General features: G+C 38.4%; 1 protein-coding gene across 1 annotated transcript; it reads left to right on the top strand.

Annotated features, from left to right (window-relative positions):
• Positions 1-763: 763 nt before the first annotated feature.
• MRPL39 (mitochondrial ribosomal protein L39) lies at positions 764-10,851 on the top strand. The gene is made up of 9 exons (XM_017731665.1): positions 764-1,343; positions 1,571-1,710; positions 2,328-2,427; positions 3,727-3,794; positions 5,009-5,121; positions 6,657-6,722; positions 7,918-8,071; positions 9,080-9,127; positions 9,813-10,851. Exons 1-9 carry the CDS (start codon positions 920-922, stop codon positions 9,912-9,914), a joined length of 1,215 nt encoding a protein of 404 aa, XP_017587154.1. The 5' UTR covers positions 764-919; the 3' UTR covers positions 9,915-10,851.
• The last annotated feature ends 11,971 nt before the right edge of the window (positions 10,852-22,822 follow it).

The raw sequence follows: 22,822 nt of genomic DNA, 5'->3' as shown, positions 1-22,822 counted from the left end.
AGTTGGCCTGTCTGAGGGAAGGGCCTCTGCAGTCAGGGAGCGACATTAAGCTTTGCATAGAACCACAGAGTAGCTGGGGTTGGAAGGGACTTCTGGAGATCATCCAGTCCAACCCCCTGCCGGGGCAGGGTCACTACCAGCAGGTGACACAGGAACGGTGTTCAGGTCCTGGTGGATTTGGAATGTCTCCCGGGAGAGAGACTCCACACTCTCCCAGGGCAGCTTATTCCAGTGCAGTGCCCCTCTCCACGGAAAGAAGTTCTTCGTCATGTTGAAGTGAAACTTCTTGTGTTTTAGTTTATGGTCATTGTTTCTCCTCCTGTTGCTGTTCACCACTGAAAGGAATCTGGCACCAACCCCTTGGCACCCGCCTTTGAGATATTTATATACATTAATGAGATCCCCTCGCAGTCTTCTGCAAACTAAACAGGCCCAGCTCCCGCGGTCTCTCCTCATAAGAGAGATGCCCGAGACCCCTCATAATCTTTTTGATCTCTTTTGTTGCCTCAGAGTATCCTGTTGTCACTTCGTGCAGGCAATGTAGGGGCCCAGCATGGTCACTTGCTGGAGCTGCATAAGTGCTACCTTGTATATATTGAGACAGACAGGTGGGTGATCAGCAGTGTTGTAGAAACCAACACCTTATAGAGAGGTTTTGAAAACTCAGAACGCATCACAGAATGGTTGAGGTTGGAAGGGACCACAGTGGGTCATCTGGTCCAACCTCTCTGCTCAAGTAGGATCTTCCCAGAGCACATGGGACAGGATTGTATCCAGATGGTTCTGAAACATCTCCAGTGAGAGAGACTCCACACCCTCTCTGGGCAATCTGTTCCAGTGCTCGGTCACTGCACGGTAAAGAAGTTCTTCCTCGTGTTCACGTAGAACTTCCTGCCCATCTGTTTCTGCCCATTGCCCCATGCCCCATGGGCACCACCGAGCAGAGCCTGGTCCATGCTCTGACCCCTCCCTTCAGACACTGAGAGATATGGATGAATTCCCCTCTCAGTCATCTCTCAAGGCTGAACAGGCCCAGCTCCCTCAGCCTTTCCTCATAAGAGGGATGCTCTGCTGGACGCACCCCAGGATTGCTTACTCTAGGAATATTGCTTACTTGGTATCTCTCCTATCACCAGGGTACATCTCCACACCAGCTTTCTCTCAGCTGACACGTGAGGAGGTGGTTCGGATGCGTAACGAGCTCTTCACCAAAGAGAAAGAGAGACAATTGTCTCTTCACCCACGGATTGAGAAAATCAAAGTGAAATACACTGGGAAGTCGCACCCTGGTAGTGTGTTTGTCATGAACAAGGCTCTCTCTACGCCATACAACTGTGCCATGCGTAAGTGGATGGACTCCTGAACTAGCCCCTCATGGTGAATGTTGTGCTGCCAATTGAAGTAGAAACAGTTAATTTTTGGAGGTTTTTTTCACAGTTCATCTTTCCAATTCATTTATAAATATGAAACTTGCAGTTTGTTGTTACGTATGCAGCAGTATGAACTGCAGATCCTGAGAAATGTGGTTAATAACTGTCTAATACTTCAGGGTTTTTTTTACTTTCTTTAGATTTAAGTGAATGGCACTGCAAGAAATCTGTTCTGGCTGTTGTGGATGGCGAAATCTGGGACATGTACAGACCCTTGACCAAATCATGTGAAATTCAGTTCCTTACCTTCAAAGATGAAGATCCAGAGGAAGTAAACAAGGTAAGTTATTATCTTATTCCATTGTAGGTGACCCTGGTTCTCTGTACCTTGCCTCATTGCAGGTGGCCCTGATTATGACCGCTTGAATCTATGTGCACCTTTCAGTTCCATGCCTTTCTTGCTTTCTTTGTTGTCATTAAAGTTCAGACATTTTTAATGTCTTTTTAATGGTGCATCATGGCTATCATTAGCTGGACCAGCATGTGGGCTAGGTGAATTGTTGGCATTCCTTTCAATTGTAATTGTAAATATCTCCAGGGTTACATCTGGCTTGCATTCTAAGTGCAGTTTTGATTTTTTAAATTTGATTCTGTTTGGAGAATCATCTCTGGATAGAAGTTTAAATACTAAAGACAGTAATCATAGCATCATGGAAAAGCTTGGGTTGGAAGGGACATTAAAAGCTCATCCAGTTCCACCCCCTGCCATGGGCAGGGACACCTTCCACTAGACCAGGTTGCTCATAGCCCTGTCCAGCCTGTCCTTGAACACTTCCAGAGGTGGAATGCTTGGATTGGCAGCTAGGTTTCTGCATCATCCAGTTGAGTTTTGGGGGGTTTTTTTTGGAATAATCAGCTTCTAGGCAATAAATCCATGTTCTGCAATTTTCTTCGCAGGCGTATTGGCGTTCCTGTGCCATGATCATGGCATGTGTGCTAAAGCGAGCGTTCAAGGATGAATACTCAGTCAACCTAGTTAAAGCTCCAGAAGTGCCAGGTGATAAAAGTGTTTTGTATTGATTGTCTTTTGCTGCTTCTTAAGTGAGTGTTTAGTAACCAAACTTAGAAAAAAATCAGAGGCTCCTTTTCCAATGATTGATAGTACTTAGCATTGATACGTGTATTACACATTATTATAGTTGCCTTTAATTTATAATAACCACGCTAAAACCAATTTTGTTATCAATGTTCAGAAAACTGGTCCATGTGGCCACTGGGTTTCAGACCACTTAGGATTTCATAGCTGAAATTAGTAACTAAACTTCTGTATTGTGAAGTGTCATGAGCAAGGTTTCTAGATGTGATGTGACATGTTTCTGTGGAATTTGTTCTAATAACTGCATAGACTTGTCCAGCACTTGAGTTACTAAAAATTACAATGTCTACACCAAATTGGAAGATTATTGAGGTACAAACAAGCTTAGTAACGACTTGTGCTCATCTGTGATCTGATTTAAGATTTAGAAAAGTGAGAAAATGCACAACAGAGGAGGTCATTTCAATAACAAAGCCTGCATATTTATGCCTTTAATATATGAGAAGCTTGGTTGCTGGTCACGTGGAGTGCTGTATCTGCTTCTCTTTTTAGCAATTTCAGCATTTGTTATGATTGATAAATACAGGTAAATATTTCAGTTCTACCAGAATTCGGAATAATCTTGGATGTACTCAGCTATATCATTATACTGTATGTATAGAAATAGTGTGAGCTTACTGGGTTCTCATAGATTTGATTTCTAAATAGCCATAGCTGAATATACACAAAAGAATGTTCTAAAAACTATCAGAGAAATTTGTGTTGCTTTTACCAGAAGTTGGTGCCATGCTTGTGTCATGGATAAACATTTTACTTCAGCTCTAATATTGTCTTATTTCTCTATGGAATAAATTCCTCTTTATATTTAATAGTTCGCATTTATTGCATGAAGCATACAATGGAAAAACTGTGAAGTATTTTTAAAGTGAGTGGTTTTGGTTTTTTCCAGCAGTGTTAGATGCAGTTTTGTGAAGCAGTGTATCTTTTCCTCTCTTTTCTGGGATTCTATTATACTGACATTGCATTCAAACTCCTTTCAAACTATTTTTTCATTCAGTGAAGTGAAAGGAAATTAAAACAACCCAAGTTCAATCTGCCATTTTATAGTATAATCAGAGTTGAAAACTTTTGTTTTATGATGAATTTCTAAAGATAATTCTGTTTTTCTTCTCGTTCATTTTGGTGTAAGAATATAATGTGACTGTGAAATACATACTTTGTTACAAACATGAGTATTTTTTCTTTGGATTGGAATTACAGTGATCTCTGGAGCTTTCTGTTATGATGTAGTTTTGGACAATAAACTGAATGACTGGAAACCAGCAAAGGTAAGCACTTTTCAATCGTAAGCCCAAAAACTTGTATAGCTTGTGTCCTTGTCCAGTTGTTCTTTTTTAATAGGGGAGAAGGGACAGAGCTTTTTTTCCCTTTTAGTTACTACACATCAGGAGTACTCTTTGGGAGCTGATCTCAATTTACCACACACTGGTTCTATGGCAGGGTGCCCTCAGAGTTCCTTTCAGATGAAACTAAACCTTGAGCTTCTTCCACATGCTTGCAGGCTTTAGGTTTGTGGGGCTACAGAAAATTCTAGTCTGGAGTACAATTTCAGAAACAGTTGATGAGGCTGTTGGGACCTCAGTGCCATCTTTGTTACTGTACAGATCTGTTCCTCCTCAACTGCTCTTGTTTGGTAATATAGATGCAGCCACAATCTTTGTGAGAGTAGAGCCTCTGAAAATGAAAGTGTGTATAAGGTGCATATTTTTTGGTGGTTTACAGCAGAATCAGTTTGTTGTTGAATAAAACCTGTGAGCACATTCAGCTGCATCTCTCCTTAATAGCTTGCTTATATTTCATGCTCTGCAGTTAATCTAATAATATGAATACTCTGAATCTCAGAACTGTTTGTGATCACAAATGTTTTACCCATCTGGTGCCCATTCTTGTTCTTGTGCCCAAGAACCAGAATTTTTCTTCAATGTGATCTTGTAGCTGAAGTAATTTATTTAGAAATATTTTCTACATGACATAATAAATGTAATTTCACCTCATAACAATTGCTTATTTACTAGTAAATCTGAGTTATTCAGAACTTCAGATTCTGGTCCAAGGGGACCAATTCTTATTTATTAAATATTCAGTACCCTTTTTACACTTTCATCTATCACAGTAGAGCTTATTTGTAAATGAGGACACCACTGTGGGAGACAAGATATATAGATGAGTATTTAACAGTAGCAAGGCTGTGTGTGTAGTACCATGTAGGGACACCTTAAACCTGGTCAGTTTAATTAATATATATTGTTTTCGATGGAAAATTGCCTATTGACTTGACTGGACATGGAATCTGTCCATTAAAACAGTGATGATCTGTGGCACTCTTATGACAATAGCAAGACAGTCCTACAGTAAAATTGCTGTATTTAGGGTTTATAGTAGATGATCTTTGTTGTTTTCACTAATGTTTAGTATTTGCTGTTCTTTATCTGTTCACTACAGTTGTGAAAAGGTGGTTACAGTTTTTATGTCCTTTTTTTAGGACAACTTCTGTTCTCTTACAAGGGATGCCAAAAAGCTGATCCATCAAGACGTGCCCTTTGAAACACTGCATGTTGAAGCAAAAGTAGCATGTGAAATGTTTCAGCATAACATGTGAGTGTCTGAATTTTCCTTTCTTTCAAAGAGGTAATTAGAAATCAAGTCAAATCTCTGTTTGGTTTTATAAATCTAAAATAAGATGTGACAGGTGAAGTAAGAAGGTACTTTTCCCACTGCTCTGAATGAGCCTGCCTCCATTCTCTTTCCACCAACTTGCTCACACCAACTTACTTAGTTCTTGTTATTCTCCCCAGTGGCCAACACCAGGCACCTTTATTGGATGTAGTTTTGTGACAAACTGAAAGACTAAGACTTCTTTTGCTCACTAGTGAGCTTCAAGATTCCACTACTATTAAATTGAAACTCTGGTGGTTAGCCTTGGCTTGGTAGTTAGTTTCAGCCTTTGCTGAAAGGATTCCATATTTAAAGAAATGTACATTTTTCATGTCCTGGTGTCTTCAAATGAAGATTTGATGAAATGCAGGTTTTGAACTCTGCAGGGGGAAAATGGGTAAAATACTTTGGTCTGTGCTATAAAAAAAGTTTGTTCAAAACCTCCTGTCTTCTTCGCTGAAAAAAATACCTCAGCTCTGTTTTGGGAAAAAAAAATTTCTGGTCCACAGCTTTTTGGCAGGTGGAGAGATGCAGGGGGAAAATGATAAATAATTTATCATTTTGTAAACCAAAATTAAACTACGATGAAGCTCAAGTTGCAAAATAGCAAGTTTTTTAGCTTAATGTTGAGGTGATTTTAATGTGACTTATGGATCATCACCTCCGCTTTGTTGTCTGCACAGACAGCAGGTGGGAGCTCACTTTTGATGGTACCTTTAGATATTGCGTAGAGAAAGCACAGAGAACGCTTTGCTGTATTGTAGGTGACCAGCTGTTGAGGAGTACACATTGCATAAAATCAGTTTAGGTGGTCAGATGGTGTCTTCTAGTCTTACAGGTGACTTGAAAAACTCTCGTTTGTAGTAGTAGGTTCATTGTATCTTTCTGAATAAAACTCTGCTGTGGGAGCATGGCCCTCCTATAATAGACTGGAATCGATATTTCAATAGGAAGGGACCTACAACAACTGCCTAGTTCAGCTGCCTGACCGATGTGGGTTTGACAAGTTACAGCAAGTTACAGCATTGCCCAGATGCCTCTTAATCAGTGACAGGCTTGGGGCATCGACCACCTCTCCAAGAAGCCTGTTCAGTGTTTGAGTACCATCTCCTAAGGAAAAGCTTCCTAGTGTCTGGTCTGAACCACCTCCCGCACAACATTGAACCATTCCCAAACATCATGTCTCAGGATCCCATGTTGACTGTGCCTGATGATTGCATTATTTTTAAAGTGTCTTTCAGTAGTGCTCAGTATAATCTCCATAATTTTTTCATGAAAAATGTTGACTAACATCTCTGTTAATGAAGCATGTCAATATGTGTTATCACTAGGAATTTAAACCAGTCTCAAAGCTCACATAAACATAAGCATGATTTTTAGGAATTTTAAATGAATTAAATTAATTTCTGAACTGTTCTTATAAGTACTAGGTGTTAAAGGTGAGGATTTTTAAAATAATTTTTTTTCTTGTCCAGATACAAAATGGAGATGATAGAAAGAAAAGCTTCTCAGAATATGGAAGGAATTGTGATGTTACATAGGTAAGCAAAACTGAACTCCTATTCTGTAATGATTCACTGAAATATTTGACTATATTGCAAATACTCTCTGCAAGTGAGAAGAGCAAGTTACTTGTGATGGCTTTAAATTTAAAGATCACTTGTATTCATTACTGTCTGCGGTCTGTCTTAAGATGCTTGGGTTGGTTTGCTTGCTTGTTGTTTTTAATACAACTGTTATTTTGTGATACTTTGTAATACTACATTTCTGTTTCTTTTTATGTTAAGGGTGGTAAATGCCAGAGAAGTCTTACTGCTTTCAGTGCTTTTACATGAAAACTAAATAAATCTCTACAGTTTGACAGGTTAAATAAAATACAAACCAAATACTTGTTTGAAAACAAGTGTTAGCATTGTATAATGGATTTTTCCTTTTCAAAGTTGTCAAGATTTTCCTAACTTGCAAGTTACTGCTTTGTAGTGGCAGAGATGGGAATAGAACAGCTTGTTGGGATACAGTGTAAGACACAGAGTTCTTAGTCTGGAGGCAGGAGTTTGTGTTGTATCTCATGCAATTAAAAGAATTTCTCTCTATCTTAGGCTGTTGTAGGATATTCAGTTTTCTAGATGTCTAAAGAGTTCCTCATTTGTCCACATCTGTCTAAAGGAACAGATGTCTTTGCAGTGATGGTTCTTGAAATTTTAGAGCAATGTTGTGTCATTCTTTCCTTCTTTCCACTCTGGTTTGCTCAGTAAAGGGGAAAGTGGGCTTACCTATTGATTTCTGGGAGAGGTTTGTTCTGAGTATTTCTTTGCTGTCTCTCTTTTCTTAATTGATTTGCAGTTTTCCAAGAACTGAAAGGGAAATAACTGTGCAGGTTGTAAACACTGTACTGTGGAAAGTAGGTGGTCTTGGAGACAAATCTTTTGCTGGTGAATGACAGTTATCCCAGTTTTAGAGCCAACATGGCATCAAGGACTTTTTAAACCTAAGATCCTTTCCTAGACTTGAAGTTTAAGTTTCCTAAGTTCATTTAAGGAAATTGTGTGACCTATACTTTTGGTTTAGGAAACTTAAAAATGCTGAGCAGGGGATTTGTTTAGATTTGGTTAGCGATTTGTGTGGATTTTCTTTCTGTTGATTGGAATTTGCTAATCAAAAATAAAACCTAATCTCATTGTACTTCACTTCAAATATATTTGACATCTAGGCTGGGGTTTTTTTTCATCCCCCCAGGTTTGGTGACTTTGTAGATGTTAGTGAAGGTCCTCATATTCCAAGGACAAGTTTCTGTTTCCAGTATGAGATAACGGCAGCCCATAATCTTCAGACCGACCAGTCTGAATTGATGAGGAGATTCCAGGGTGTGTCCTTGCCAGTCCATTTGAAGGTAAGTAATCCATTTTTCACACGTTTTCCTTCCTTAATTTAGAACATTTTGCCTATGTTCCCATCTTTGTTAGCTGCTGTGTTGGCAGCTAAACGGAATTCAGAATTGGGAGCAGTAGAAAGGGAGGGCCCCGATGATGACTGTGTTGGATATTTGGGGTTCATTTTCCTGAAACTGTTGTGGATATGCAGTCAGAACTAGAAAAGTTTTCATCAGAGGGCCCATGATGTTATTTTTCAGTATGGAAAGCGTTGTTTCGGCTATGTAATTTCTGTGTGGATATTTCATTCTGCTTGCCTAAGTTGTGCATGCCAGTCTTCTGGCATCAAGGCTACTGACTGCTTAAAAGAGCAGAACTTTGTATTTATACTCATGATAAATACACCATTCAAAGAATTTCATTACACCAAAGTAAAATGCAGCAACAACAAAAAAAAATCCTAGCTCTAATGAGTCTTAAACAAAGGCTTTGCTGAATGGAAGGTGGGGGCAGGAGTCTTTTTTCCTGTTCCTGTTGACTTACATGATTTTGACCTTATGGTCTAGCACAGGTACTACTGTCTTAGTTGGGGAAGTTTTCAAGGGTTCCTCAGCTCATCTCTGTGTTCCCTTCCTAAGCATAATTCCCATTTTTGTCAATTAACCCCTCAAGGATTCCACACAGTGGATGAATCATAGAACCATAGAATGGTTTGGGTTAGAAGGGACCTTAAAGTTCATCCAGTTCCAATTCCCCTTCCATGGGCAGGGACACCTTCCACTGGACCAGGTTGCTCAGAGCTCCATCCAACCTGGCTGTGAACACTTCTGGGGGTGGGGCATGTAATGGGTAGACATTTATTCAAGTCCCCCACGTGAATATGGGCAATTGGACACCAAAATTGGAAGTTGTGGCATTTGAACTGGGCATTATTATTGTTTTGTGCCATCATTTCTAGACATTTGTCAGAATCTATTCTATGATTATTTTTTACCTCTGCTAACATCCTTTAATGACATTTCACACAGGCTCACCACACTGTGTGGCACAAACTGCTGGAAAGATCAAAGAGGCTGGTAAGTCTCCCTAGTGAAATACAGGTTACCAAATACAAAGGAGGACAATTTGAATGATTAGGGGTAGGTAGTATACTCAAGAACTTATCTTTAGGAATGGAAATATTCACAGGTGAACAGAAATCAGAAATCTAACTGCTTGTTTAGTAGAGGACATGGTAGCACTCTTTCTGAGGTTTGTTATTAAAATGCATCGTGCCATTTAAAAAAACCCCATATACTATTTGATCGATATGATTTGTACAATTAAAAATATTTTAAGGTAAATGGAACTTATAAAATTATTATTAATAAATGTTATAAAATATTATAAGCCACATATAACCAAATAACCACTACCAGTACATGTTTAAACATAGGAAATCTTTGTAAAAATTAAACAGCGGCTGTTTTAGAGCCTTCAGATCAAAAATTTTACTTACTTATTTGGCAAGAGACAGAAAAAAAAAGTACTTTATGTCTTCCAAAACTTGTTAGCCAAGGATGTGTTCTGAGCCTGCCCCATGACATCTTCCCTGAACTTAGTTTGAATATTCTTGTATTCAGGTTGTTTAATTTTGGAGGAGATGATAGTCTGTGTACGTTGTCCTTTCCTATCACAGTGACAGTATGAGGGGAGGATTTTCAGGATCAAGGAGAGTGAAATAATTTTTAAAAATCTAACAAAATTGATATCTTTCTGCAGGTCACTGAAGAAGAATATTTGGAAGCAGCAGAACGTCTTGAGGCAAAAGATGGAACTGAAGAAAAAGATGGAACTGAAGAAGGAAAAACTGTATCAATTTAAATTAAGTTGAACCTCTAAATGTACATAATAAAATGTATATTTTTACATGACTTGTTTGTGCCTCATACAAAAATTAATTTGAATTCTGTGACCTAAATCATAGATAAGTATAGACACAGGTATACATGAGATGTTTCAGTCCACTTAAAAGGTTTCCTTAAAGAAAAAAAGGGCAGGGAGAGGGAAGGGAATGTTTTATCTGCAATAACTTGCAAGTTGCCCCTGTCCTTATCTTGACAACAGTAATTGCATGTGTCCATCCATATGTTGTTGCCTACTGCAACTGAAACGACAACTGAGACGAGTAGTATCTTAAAAAGATACCCTTAGAGGTATGTAAAGGTGTAATTGTCATTGTTTTACCAATACAAAAATAGCAGAATGTAAAAGCCAGAAAGTTCTTAGAGTTTAATGATTTCTTTCTGCTGCACAAGTGCAGTTAAAGATCATTTTCCAGAATAATACCAAGAATGTAGTTCATTACTTGCATCCCCAGTGTAGTAAGATTTATTATGCATTTTCTTTCTTTTATATTTAAATATGATGACTTCAATTAAATTTCACAAGGGAATTTTGTTAGATGGTGTTTTCTGACATTTTGTATTTTCATTTCTAACTCATTAGACTTGTTCTTACTATACCAGAGGAGATTTTTATTACTTTTTGAAGTGCACATATTTTCTCTGAATTTTATGCCAATTATTATTTTTACCATTAACTGCATCACATGGTTTCTAATCAGTTGACACCACAGTTTTGTGAGAGCAGGGTAGTATTCAATAAAATACAATTAGGTATAACCCATGCTTTCTCAGGATACTAGGAAAACTGACGTTTTTTTCTCCTCTTGATTAATGATGCGGAGGACTTTTTATAATGGTATCAGATGCTTGTTTTTTTGAAATAAAATTGTGAATTAAAGTTTATCTTCAAAGTACACATACGCATTTAGACATTCTATATATTTTCATTAAACCAAACTTGCCAGAGTGTACTTTAGCTTTGAACCTCTTCTTCTGTTGCTGTTGAAGAAGCAGGCATTCTTGTCTTGAGAAACACAAAAATTTGCTGTTTGTGTTGGTTTCTGGGTTGTGGGTTTGGTTTTTTTTTCAGTTTTGGTTGGTTGGTTGGTTTTTGTTTGTTGTTTAATGCCATACTTGCCATCTCTGATTAACCCAAGACTGGTGAAATTTTGCCATCTGAATTTTGGGATCCAATCCAGGTGGTCTGTTTTGGATCTTAAGCTTGTTCTATTACAACCCACAGAGTCCCCTGATGTCTACTTGCTATTTTGGGTATCCAGTTCAGAATTCCTCCTAGATTCCACCAGCTGTAGAGAAATGTGAGAGTGCTACTATCCCTTAGGAATATACCTTTTTTAACTCTAGCTGGAATTTCAGAGCTTTTCTGGTATGTTCTTTTTTGTGGGGAGTGGTGGGAGGGGTTTTTTTGTTTGTTTATGTTTGGGGTTTGAGTTTTTTTCGTTGGAGGAGCAGAGAAGTCACCCCACAGGTGAATCCCCACAAAAGGGACTTTTGCAAGTGCGCGTGACTACAATACCAAAAATGCTGTTGAGGTCTGTATTAGACCCTTCCCTAGAGGTCTGTGCATAAAAAGGTGGAAGCTCAAACTTTTGCAGAACTTGGTACTATTTCACACCTTGACTTCCAAGGGGTCCAGAAGGCAGGTTTTCCTTAGGGAGAGATGTAGCTGGAGGATGCCTTGGGAAAGCACCAGGATTCTCACAGAGAACAGTAACAATTAAGAGAACTGGGCAATAGTGTTCATTTCTTTCTCACCACGGCACATTTTGAAACAGGAATGTAGATTCAAGTCTGTTCTGCCAAAATGGGATTCAGAGCCACATGTGCAGGGGAGAACATGTTTTTTTGGGAGATGGCTCATACGGTATTTTGAGTACTCCCTGCCTGATCTGTATTAAGTGATGGCACTGCTAGAAAAGTCCTGAACATTTCTTGGATGAGCATGAGAACAAGTGGAAGCAGTGCTCAGTGCCCATGGCAGCCACAGAGCAGCAGGGAAATATGACCCTGAGCTCAGGGCCATTTGTCTATTTTACCATTGACTGTTGGTGCATAAAATGCTGAAATTGTCTGCTGAGAGGGCTGTTGTAGCAGCTGGGTTAGAGTAATGTTTCCTTTCTCTTTTTGGCTTAGGTTTTCTGAACTTCAGCTGAACTGCAGCTGAACTGGCTGGCTGTTTGGGGCTGTGCTCTGACACACACCTGCAACTATCAAAGCTATGGAGTTATATAAAATAACAAAATGGCTATGGAAAAGCTCTGGCTGAATGTGGATTCTGGATGTTTGTGCACTGTCCTGCCTACTCTGGGCCCTGGCCCAGTCTTCTCCATTGGAAATAGTCAGAAGACACCATCATTGATCAGTTCAAAAAGAGACAAGAAAGTAGATTCTGTTATTTTCTATACTGAACACTACAGGAAACTGCAGGGATTAGGGGTGGATAGATGATCAAAAGACACTGCAGAATTTAGCCAATTCCTCTTCTTGGCTATTTCTTTTTATTAAATATCTGGGCGTAAAGAGGCAATTTTTACTCAGGAAAAGAACTGCAGAACCAGCTAAAGGTAAGGAAGAATCTAGGAGGACACAATGCTGCGAAGAGTAGGAAGAGGAGGGCGGGGTCACTTACACTGATGTACCTGGACTGAAGATGATACTGGCCAGATTCTGATAAGGAATAAAAATCTTTTTATGGTGAAAGTGGTGAGACACTGGAACACGTTGTTCAGAGAACTTGTGAGTACCTCAGCCTTGGAAATGTTCGAGGTCAGATTGGATGGAGCTTGGTACAACCTGGTCTAGTGGAAGGTGACCCTGCCTGTGGCAGGGGGATTGGAACAAGATGATCTTTAAGGTCCGTCTGAACCCAACCCATTCCAGGATTTTATGATGAGAGTGGAAAACACAGGAACTGAAGCCTTCTTCCTTCTTGCACATCTCAGTAGTAGCTTCACAGCTTCTCACACTCAAATTGTTTCTCCTTCTGCGTCTTGTTTTAAAGAGTTGAAACTTTTGATTCTTCCCTTTTGTTTACTGGTATTATCCAAAAAAGGGAAACCTTGTATTTAAGGTTAAAGCTACATAGTGTCTTGATCCTAACAGGTGGCAGTAGGAAGGTTGAACAGTTCCAGCTGACACATAAGACCAAGTGAGAAATTTTTTCCAAAGAAATATTCTGTATTTCAGGTTATCATGGATTTTGGAGATAGAAAAGGCAATTAGGATATAGTATGACTAATTTCATAACAGAAGGAATTAAATGCCAAGAAAGAGTTACTTTTTTCTTACCAAGGCAGTAAAGCACTTCCCTGGGAAATTGAACACATGCACGTGATGAAAATACTCTATCTTCAGTAGACATCAAGTCCTTTCATAACAGCAGCCAGAACAAATTTCCCTTTCTATTTTAACTTCTGGTAAGGAGTAATCTCTTTACTGCTTTTTGGTAACTTACCTAGCACTATTGCACTCAGTGCAATACTTTGTTATATTTGAAGCCAGTGAACTTGCTACATTTATTTTATTAGTTTCTGCAGACACAGGAATGTGGCAGCATAAAGACATTTATTTGATGGAAAGAGTTGGCAGTGGGTATTTCTTGAAGAACACCAAGCGTCTGAAAATGGTAATGCTATCATGCTGTGGTTTTTCATGAGACTTAATCCCAGTCATGGACAGCATTAACATTTTTTCAGAGTGAAAAGAAAACCTATTATTTTAGTATCTGCTAATATAATATCCACAACCAAAGTATATCTGCTTTTCTGGGGAATCAGCTATGCAGAAAGAATACATATAATTGGTCTAATATTGGACCATATTTATATTTGCTATCTATTTCTTAAGTTTGCAAATTACTCACATTTTAAAGAGACAAAATGTGAGGGAACAAATATTTGATTTTTATGGCATGACTATGAATCAGGATAGTGAGTGGAAAGATCTGTTTTCTTCCTTAAGACACCTACTATTGATGTGTGTCTATGCAGGATAGAGGCTCTAGCATCATCTTTGCTTCAGCAAACCGATACTGCTGAACATGGCCTCAAATGGACAGGGAAATCAATGTGAGCTTCAGTTTCACCCAAGAAATGAGATTTTATCTTGGCTCTCCTCTCTTTTGCCACAATTTTCTTCCCTCTTTTAAAGCTGTTTTCCCTGGAAAGTTAATAGGAGTATGCTTTTCTTTACTGCTGCACCACTTTGAGAATTCCCTCTCAGATGTATGGCTCTGACTTTGGAGGGGATAAAAGAGGCTTTTCCTTTTTAGTGGTTATGGCCCCCCAGCTGTATGCATCCTGGGGGAGCCTCTTAACTTAGAGCCTGATTTGGAAAACATTTATGCCCTGCAGCAGTTCTGTCTGAGTGTAAAAATCACATTCAGTGAGACTCCTTGTATGGGACACTTTTTTATGAGACAGTTGATTTTAAATGTCTGTGGTCTTGGGTGCTCTGTGATCATTCCTTGTGCTGGGGATTCACAGGCAGAACACTGATAACAGAAAGAGGTGTTCATATAGACACAGCACAAACATTAACTTTATTTCTTACTTAATAGCGAGTACTTTGAGTTTTTTAGTTTTCCCTTTTGTTCTCCTGTCAAATTAATGTTTCATAGCTAAACTATTCTTTAAGTTGATTTAAGTAGAGGATAAGAGAGTTTTAAAGACTGGCTCTGTCACTCAGTAAGTAAAACACAGTAGGTTTTGTGACTGAATATTCAGGAACTTTTTTGACCTTCCACAAAATAAATATGACAATATTTTCCTGTTTCTCTACAATTTTCTAAGACTTCTAAAAGTTTGAAATGCACTGATAATCCTAAAGATAATTTCATTTTCTCCTAATGACCCATTGCCCAATTCCTCCTAAAGAACTGACAATGGAATCTCAAAGCAACATTTTCTGTCAGTTTTTCTCTTACGTATAATAAAATTCTGTAGAAATTAATAGAATCCACAGTTGTACATGCCAAAAGTTTAATTCATCTTTTTTTTTCCTAAATAAAAATGAAATAATGAAGTATTTTGTAGGAAGTAAAGCCAAAAGAGCTAAAAAGTGATAAAACAAAGTAAAACCCAGGTTGTTGCATTCAAAATGTTACACACTCGACATCCTAGTAAGGACTTGCTAGTACACAAAGCTGCTTTTTTTCCGCTGCTTTTCCAAACTCCATACCTAGCAAGCATTCTGGCAAGCATGCCTGTATGCAGAACAAGTTGTCTTTTTACATGTAGAGCAGGTTTTTCCCAGCATAGCACTGACTGATTCATGATTTCTGTTCTCCTCCCACAGCAACAGTTTGTTCCATGTGAATTCTGGTAAGAGGCATGGTACAGTGTTAATGCTAACATGTAGGAGTCAGTCATAGGTAAAAACCCCTATCACGATTAGCATTAACAACATACAGCCAACAGAAGAACTCCAGTGACTGGAGTATGAGACATAAAGAACTCAAAGCACTGGGTTTTCCCCTTGATATACCTAAATAAAAAAATTAAAAAAAAAAGAAAAAAGAAATACATATTAAAATACTATGGCAGAGGATGGAGAGACATCAGAGAGTGAATTATTACAGTTAAATACACAGGAACTGTCTGCTGTACATTTAAACCCAGTCAAACTTGCAATTGTTTTAGAGAGAGAACCAGAGTACATCGAGCAGTGAGCGCATTGTGCTTGCTGTGAGCAGGAAGAATACAGATTGCAGCACGGTCTTGCCTAATTTTGTATCCCTTTAGATACCAGTTAATGAAGACTTCTAATATAAGCCTAGTTCCTCAAAATGTTTTAGACCCCAAAAAAACAAAAGCAAAAATGGCTTGATTTATTCTGATTTAACTAAGACAAAATGCATCTCAGGAGAGCTGACTCTTTAACAGGACGTGAGAAACAGAGCTAAAACACAATCAGTTTCATCAGTATGTGAGGTTGATGATTAGGCAACAAATATTCCTTTGGATTCTGGTATAAATGAGCAGAGTGAAAACCTGTTGGACAGATTTAATTGCTGGTCTAGAATCCATATGCAGGGCTCCTACACCCTTGTTCCAGTAATTTAGAATGAGATTAATGAATATAATTGTCTCTGTTGAACTGTTTGCTAAGTGCTTCATAATATTAACCAGTCCATTAACTGATGCTTTGACCATAAAATTAATGTGCTGAATTTTTTTGACCAAAGTTGAACACTTTTTTACTTATTTCAGCCTATTATGAGTTCTCTTCTGGAAACAAACAAGGAGATACAGTTTTAGAAATCAGCAGTTTCAAAAATCTGCAGAGAAATCACATAATGAAATAAAAATACACTCAGTAAAAGCAAGGCTAGAGAATCATCATTATATATTAAAATACCTGATTTATTTTTACAATTTTTGGTTACTTACATCAGTAATAAGGGTTGAATTGTTGAGACAGTCTTTCCAAGCAGTTTTAAAAAGGCCTAAGCAATACCCAGTTAGTTCTCTGGTAAGTACGTCTTGACCGAAATATATTTTTCTTTATCCATCCTTCTGAAATAAAGTATCAGATCCTGGGCAAAGTTGATAAATAGTTGAATCTTGTTTATTTTCTCTTTGGTCTCCCAGTAACAACTTAAAAAAACAACAGCCACCTTTCTGTTGTTTAATCAAAAAATAACAAGAAAGCCCGTATGAAAAACGAGACATTATATATAAGAGGCAGTTTTGGAGATCTTTTTTTGTATGTAAATTTAAAGAAACTTACGTACTTTTATAACTTCCCTACTGTTACTAACACATGTTTTAAGAGGAAGTTAAAATGTCATAGTAAGACTGTGATCTAATTTAGAGATTTTAGGGAAATTACCTTTCACTTTATGCCACTCTAAATGAAACCAGCCTTCTACATGGCTGCAATATGCGAGTGGCAAACAAAAATTCCAAGGTGAATATAAAATTTTGGTAGGCAGAAAAAAGCGGTTTAGAAATTTCCACACCTCAGGTTTAAAGTGATGATTCAGAGCTCTGGTGAGTGATCAGAGTAAACTCCTACTAAAGTTGGGCACAGAGAGCTGTGGTGTAAAATTTGCATTTGTGGGCAGTGAAGTGAACAGTTTTTAAACCTGTGATAAAATGTTGTGTGTCTGTTCATGGTGTGTGTGTGTAGGGTGAGAAACACAGGCCAGCGGAGGAGGATAAAAGATCCAAGTTAAGATATTAATTTTATGAGGGTTTTTTTGTTCTAGGAAGAAAGCAAACAAAAAATTCCTGTCAATAAAAAGCTATTGTCTTACCTAAATTCATTCTACATTGAACTTTCTTTGAGCAGGGATTTGAATTTGATGATCTTCAGAGATTCTTTTTAACCTAATTTTTTCTCTAACTCAATTATTGTGCTTTTAATATCTCTAAGTCCCTAAATCCTTATTCACTTGATGTCACCCAGTGGGCATACATATATATGAAGGGGTCAATGCAAAACATCTGTTCCTCTTGTGGAAACACTAAATTTGTATTCATTAAGCTTTGGATAAGGATCACTTTACGTAGTAGGACAAGAGCTTTCATACCAGAAGCTTCTGTCACATCCAAGTCTACTGCCCCTAGAATATTTGTAGAATATGTTTGTAAATTTGCACTCTCTTAAATATATTCTGGGTGGCTATTCTTTACACCATGCTTCCAAACTAATTATTTCATGTCCTTCATGGGTCTTGCTAAAAGGCAAATGTTTTTATCTGTGGTTTGCAGCAGCCCTTTGCGGTTGACTGTACTTTTCAGTCTACCTGTGTTCAGACTTGGAGAAGGGATGGTTTTGAAACAGATCATTTGAATAATCTAATAATTGTTTCTCTAAAGAAGCTGAATGGGTGCTGTACTTTCCCGTGCCAACTTCCAGCAGTACTGTTGAGCAGTGATAGAAGTGAGAGACCTTGGGCAGAACTAGGTCTCTGCAGCTTTACTCCAGAGCCAGCCCTTCCAGGCAAAAGCACATGGCCATAACCACAGATGAGAATTTCCTTTGGGGCTTTTCTACTCCCATGATCTTGGATTTATGTAATTGAATAGTTTTGCCAAGGCTGCTATATTTGCATTTCAGTTTTGAATTTAAAAGCTGCATAGCATGTCCAACACTGCAAACTGTTTGGGTTGTATGCTCTAAAGGCAAAAATACAAATCATGCTTTATCAGGAAGTGGTGAGAAATGACACGTATTTCCTCTTGCTGAACCTTTGTAACAGCCTTTTGTACAGCTGCCAGGTGCCTTTACATGAACAAATACCTGTATTTCTCCCTGCTGTCTTCTCAAACAGCTCTAAAACTGAGGCCTTGCCATCAGTGGAAACAGTGACCATCTACTCAGGTTTAAATATGAAATAAAATACCCTGTTATTTCCCTTGCAACGTTAATAAAGAAAAAGTTCATAAGACCTGGTGTGATTTTCTTCTTCCCTTTTCCAGCACTGTCTTGCTTCCCCTATCATCAGAATAAAACATGTATCCTTCCTATCTTATCTGCTGACCTCTGGTCATTATGTCCTATCCACTCATCTGCTTCTCTGTCCCTTCATCTGTTGCAGTGACCTCAGATAGAAGTGTGTTTTATTTTCATTTTCAGACTTCATATCTGCTTTCACTGCTACTGCCTTCATGGAAGCTGTCCAATTAAAAAGTCAGATTCCCTTCAAAAGGATCATCACAAGTGTAGTTCAAAGTACTTAGTTAAACCGTGACAAATGCTCCTTTCCCCACCTGTACATTGTATGGTATCTCAAGGTTCCGAGGAGACTTATGGTGGTCCACTGAAGGACTAGAAGCATCTAGCTCATTAGTCTTGTTATGTGACTCTTAGCTAGTTTTTCCCCTCCAGTTCCAATGACCAAATTCTTATTTACTTATTGCCCAAATAGAGGGGATCCTTTGTCACAAATCTGGAAAAAAACTGAACCTTTTGTCCTTGGGTTGGTAGGAAGAAGACATGCAAGCTTTCGTAGTACTTCCCAATATAATTTTTTTAATGAAAAGCATGTGCAGCTTAGGAAAGTAATTCCAACTCCGCAAAATTCAGTAGCCAGTTTAGAAATATAAAAGGTGTTCTCCAAACACCAAAAAGAATTCAGAACTTGCCTTTTGGAAAGACTTATCTGATGGTGCTCTGCAAAGTCCTTTTCTGGTGGGAGAAAAGGCAGTTCACCAAGGCCAGAAATCTGCAGTGCTCATACATGAGTATGTAAACTCACAGTCATGTTGGAGGAATCAGACTGTGATAGACCCCAAGACTGATGCTTTCATAGTGTGTGAGAGTGTCTTATGAATTTTTATTCTTCTGCAGTCATGGAAAACCCCATTTTTTTGTAAAAAATAAGACCAAAATGAAATGTACCAGTTTCAGAGATGTTTTTAGCTTTGGATAGCAGAAATCTAATTTTGACTGAAAGAGAATTAGAGTTAACAATTCTATAAATTTTTTAATCACCTACAAAAGGCTGTTACATATAAACAATACACCAACAGTCCATTGTCAGATACCCTATTTACATTTTCAGGAGGTTTTTAAGTCTTATCTTCTCATCTAATTTCTCAGAAAGCAAAGCTATTCTTTTAAAAACTTTTCAAAAAATATTGAATTCAGGTCTTTAAGATACTGGGAGATCTCCAAAGATGCGTATAAAGATAGGAGAGGCTTTTCTCAGCTGAAAACTTTCCTATATAGTAAAACATGCCTCCACTTTGTGGGTCAAGTAGCTGGATAATCTATTTTTAATACTAAATTTCAGCTACTTTGCTTGTTGCTTTGTAAATGAAAAATTGCCATATTGAAAAGCTAGTAGAATAAATTATTGATCTTAGATATTTGCTGCCAAAATTTGAATCCAGAGCAAATTTTTATCATCAAGTAAAACCTTAGAGTTTTCGCCAGACAGGTATTAATGCTGAGCATGGAGTTCCTGTTTTGTTGGTATGATTATGGATTTCAAGAAAGCTATGTTGACTTCTTATATGGGCATTTGAATCATGTTCATTTTAAGAAGAATTAAACCATAGCAAATGATGCAAGTCTAATGGGTATATTTTAAAGAAGGCATTTCTCTGCTGCTTATTTATGAAATGAGGACCAAAACTTGACACATTATCCAAAACTACTTCTATGGCCAAAATTAAGTAAGTCACACTGGTTTATACAGTTACACTTCCACACCTCAAAATGCCTCTGGCAAGCTGTAGGCAAGACAAGAACTGTGGATGAATCATGAAACTCTTCCAAGTAGTCAATTGAAATGCTGTAGAAATTCTATTCTATGTTGCATGGTCTTCTAAACTGCTGACCTCAGAATAAGAGAAGACTATGAGCTAACAAGCAGCATGCAGGCACCTTTCCTGTGTTTGCTGTCCCACCAGATAAATGAGGTCACCATTGAAGGTGAATTCAAAGACAGCAAGGGGACTGCCTCTGCATTCCCTGCAGGCTGTGTGAGTCTGGATAGCTGGAGGCATATTCCATAAGGATGCCTGCTAGAGTATTTCTGCATGTGTGCAGAAGTTTGATGTTCAGCCTCCCTGTCTCTTGAGGTCTCTAAGCCCTGCCGTGGGGCCCCCCCTTGGCCTGGTCCTGTTTCCTTTAGCACACGATCTTCTCATTTTTGAAAAAGAGCGCATGCAAAAATAAACAAAAAACCAGCAAAGAACCAAACAAAAAAACCTACCTGCTACGAGGCAGTGTCTTTACACAGAGATGCAAGCAAAACCAATGCAGCAAGAAGGCCACAGACTTCCTTTGTTCCATCTCACAGGTTAACCATGATCACTCAGCTTGGCTTTTTTTCTTCTTTCAAAAGGAGAGAGTAAAAGAGAGAGAGAGAGAGAAAGAGAAAGAAGGTAAATGAAAAATGAGGCAGGAGCAGTTGCCACAGAGGTGTGTTGGACTGGCTGGTCTCCTGATATCCCTGCAGCATGAGTTAGGTGAAGAAAGCCTGCTCCAAACAACTTGAGACCCTTTATAAGTCATGAAGGTGACTCATAACTAACCGACTTGCCTTGCCTTTAGTAAATCCCCCGCTTTCCTTTTCTTAGAATAGAGCTTAAAAAAAAAAAGAAGAAAAAAAAAGGAGAGAAAACCCAAGGAAAACAGAAAACTCCAATCAAATAGAGGATTTTTAAAAAATGCACCATGTACTTTCCTTCCCTCAGACATTTTGACATCAGCCTTTTAATTGAGTACTACTACTAATAATAATAAATGCAAATGATTGTTTAGTGGTGCCAGTGCGCTTAAATAGGTTGCAGGTATGTCGTGAGAGAGGGAGTTCATGCTGGTATCTTCGACATCTAACTGAAGAGGGAGTTCACTGTGGTGAGGTGTTTCTTAATTTTATCTGTATTACTTTTACATCTAGGGCTGTCCCGCACGGACTTTTTGTGTTACAATTAACCCTGGCCGATCCAGGCAGAAAAAAATAAACCTCAAGAAATGTTCAGAGACATTGGACAGCTGTAGCTGAAACAGCTGCAAAATCTCTAAAACCAGGGTCATACTTTAGTAAAATTAGGGTGCATGTGGAAGACTGCAAATCAGTGGGTTGTGGAAGCCTGTTGCTAAAATTATATAGCATTTTTTAACACCATTGAAAGACCATTGCCGATGACTGGAAAGACAGGTTGGTCTAAATGGATAGGAGATACAATATTCTACAGTCCTTTGGTTCTGAATATATTCCCAGAAAAGTCCAATTTATTTTAATTTCCAGCAGCGAATATTGTGGCTGCTACTGCCTGATTTTCCTCAGACACTGAGGGTTGTATCTTTTCAAAATAATACATTTTCACTGTGAATACAGGATGTTTTTTGCCTTGAGCTTTGGAAGTTCTATGATGTTTTAAGAAATATCTTCATTCAGAACTCACTAAGATGGCTGAAATACAATAGTTATGTTTGCCAGCCACTGAAATATATGGAAAAAATTCTGTCAAATCCCATCATAAATATACTGTTGTTCTCTTTGGCTTAGGTGTGTAATTATAAGTGTCTTCATTTTCCCCAGGAAGCCCTCATAAGTTTCAGGTGTTTGTACTCAGATCTGCACTTCCATGGTTCCATCAGACCCTTACAGCTCATTACAATGGGATAGGGTTTGGCTTCCATGTTTATAGAGACGAGTTTGAAGTTATGACCGGAGCAGTGATGTTTCCCTGACACATCTCAGGCAAGGCAGCTCTTGGAAACACAAACAATTTTATCTCCAAGGCCCCCTGCTCTGGGGACACTGCTGCCACCCATGCTACTGGAGGAGAGGAGGGCAGTCAGCTGTGCTGAGCTCTAATGCTTATGCCTCTGGATAGGTGGGGAGGCTATGGCAGACACCTCTCTGTGTTCTTTGTGTTCTTCCTGCACCTGTGGCTTGAAATGAGGCTGGATTTCTCTTGGACACTTCCTGAGGAAAAAGAAAAAACCCTGAGCTACTTGGTCCTCTTCCCCAGTTATCTTCTCTTAGGTGGTACTTGATATAGGGCCAAAACTTAGGGCCAGATTTTATGGGAAGGAAGAGGGAGGTTCCATTTCAGTGAGATTAGACACTGAGATTGTCTCCAACCTGATCATATTACAGGACAATTTCTTAATATTTACCTCAAATTCTTTTTCTTTTAACTTGCATATTTGCTTGATTTCAGTATAAATTGAAAACCTATATTCCTAAGGAGATAAGACGTAGGGAATTACCGTGTATGTCTGTGTGCATATCTGTTGGTCTCCTATCTAATACTATGAAATCATGAATTAATTTGAACATATTTGATGATGAAGGGGTATCTCAAGGATATTAAGCTCCTATAATTTCTGTGAAAACAAATGTGCAGATTAGAAAAGACCTTATTAAAATTCCTGTTTGTGGCAAGGATGGTA

Source organism: Corvus brachyrhynchos, unplaced genomic scaffold (assembly GCF_000691975.1).
Source record: "Corvus brachyrhynchos isolate BGI_N302 unplaced genomic scaffold, ASM69197v1 scaffold3, whole genome shotgun sequence".
Classification (NCBI taxonomy): Eukaryota; Metazoa; Chordata; class Aves; order Passeriformes; family Corvidae; genus Corvus; species Corvus brachyrhynchos.
This window is presented reverse-complemented; position numbering and strand designations above follow the sequence as displayed.

Excerpts from the sequence above, each read along its gene's own strand:
- MRPL39 (XM_017731665.1), top strand. The coding sequence starts at position 920 with ATGCCCCATGGGCACCACCGAGCAGAGCCTGGTCCATGCTCTGACCCC. Across the intron at positions 1,344-1,570 it reads GCCATACAACTGTGCCATGC|ATTTAAGTGAATGGCACTGC; the intron begins GTAAGTGGATGG and ends TACTTTCTTTAG. Across the intron at positions 6,723-7,917 it reads GGAATTGTGATGTTACATAG|GTTTGGTGACTTTGTAGATG; the intron begins GTAAGCAAAACT and ends TCATCCCCCCAG.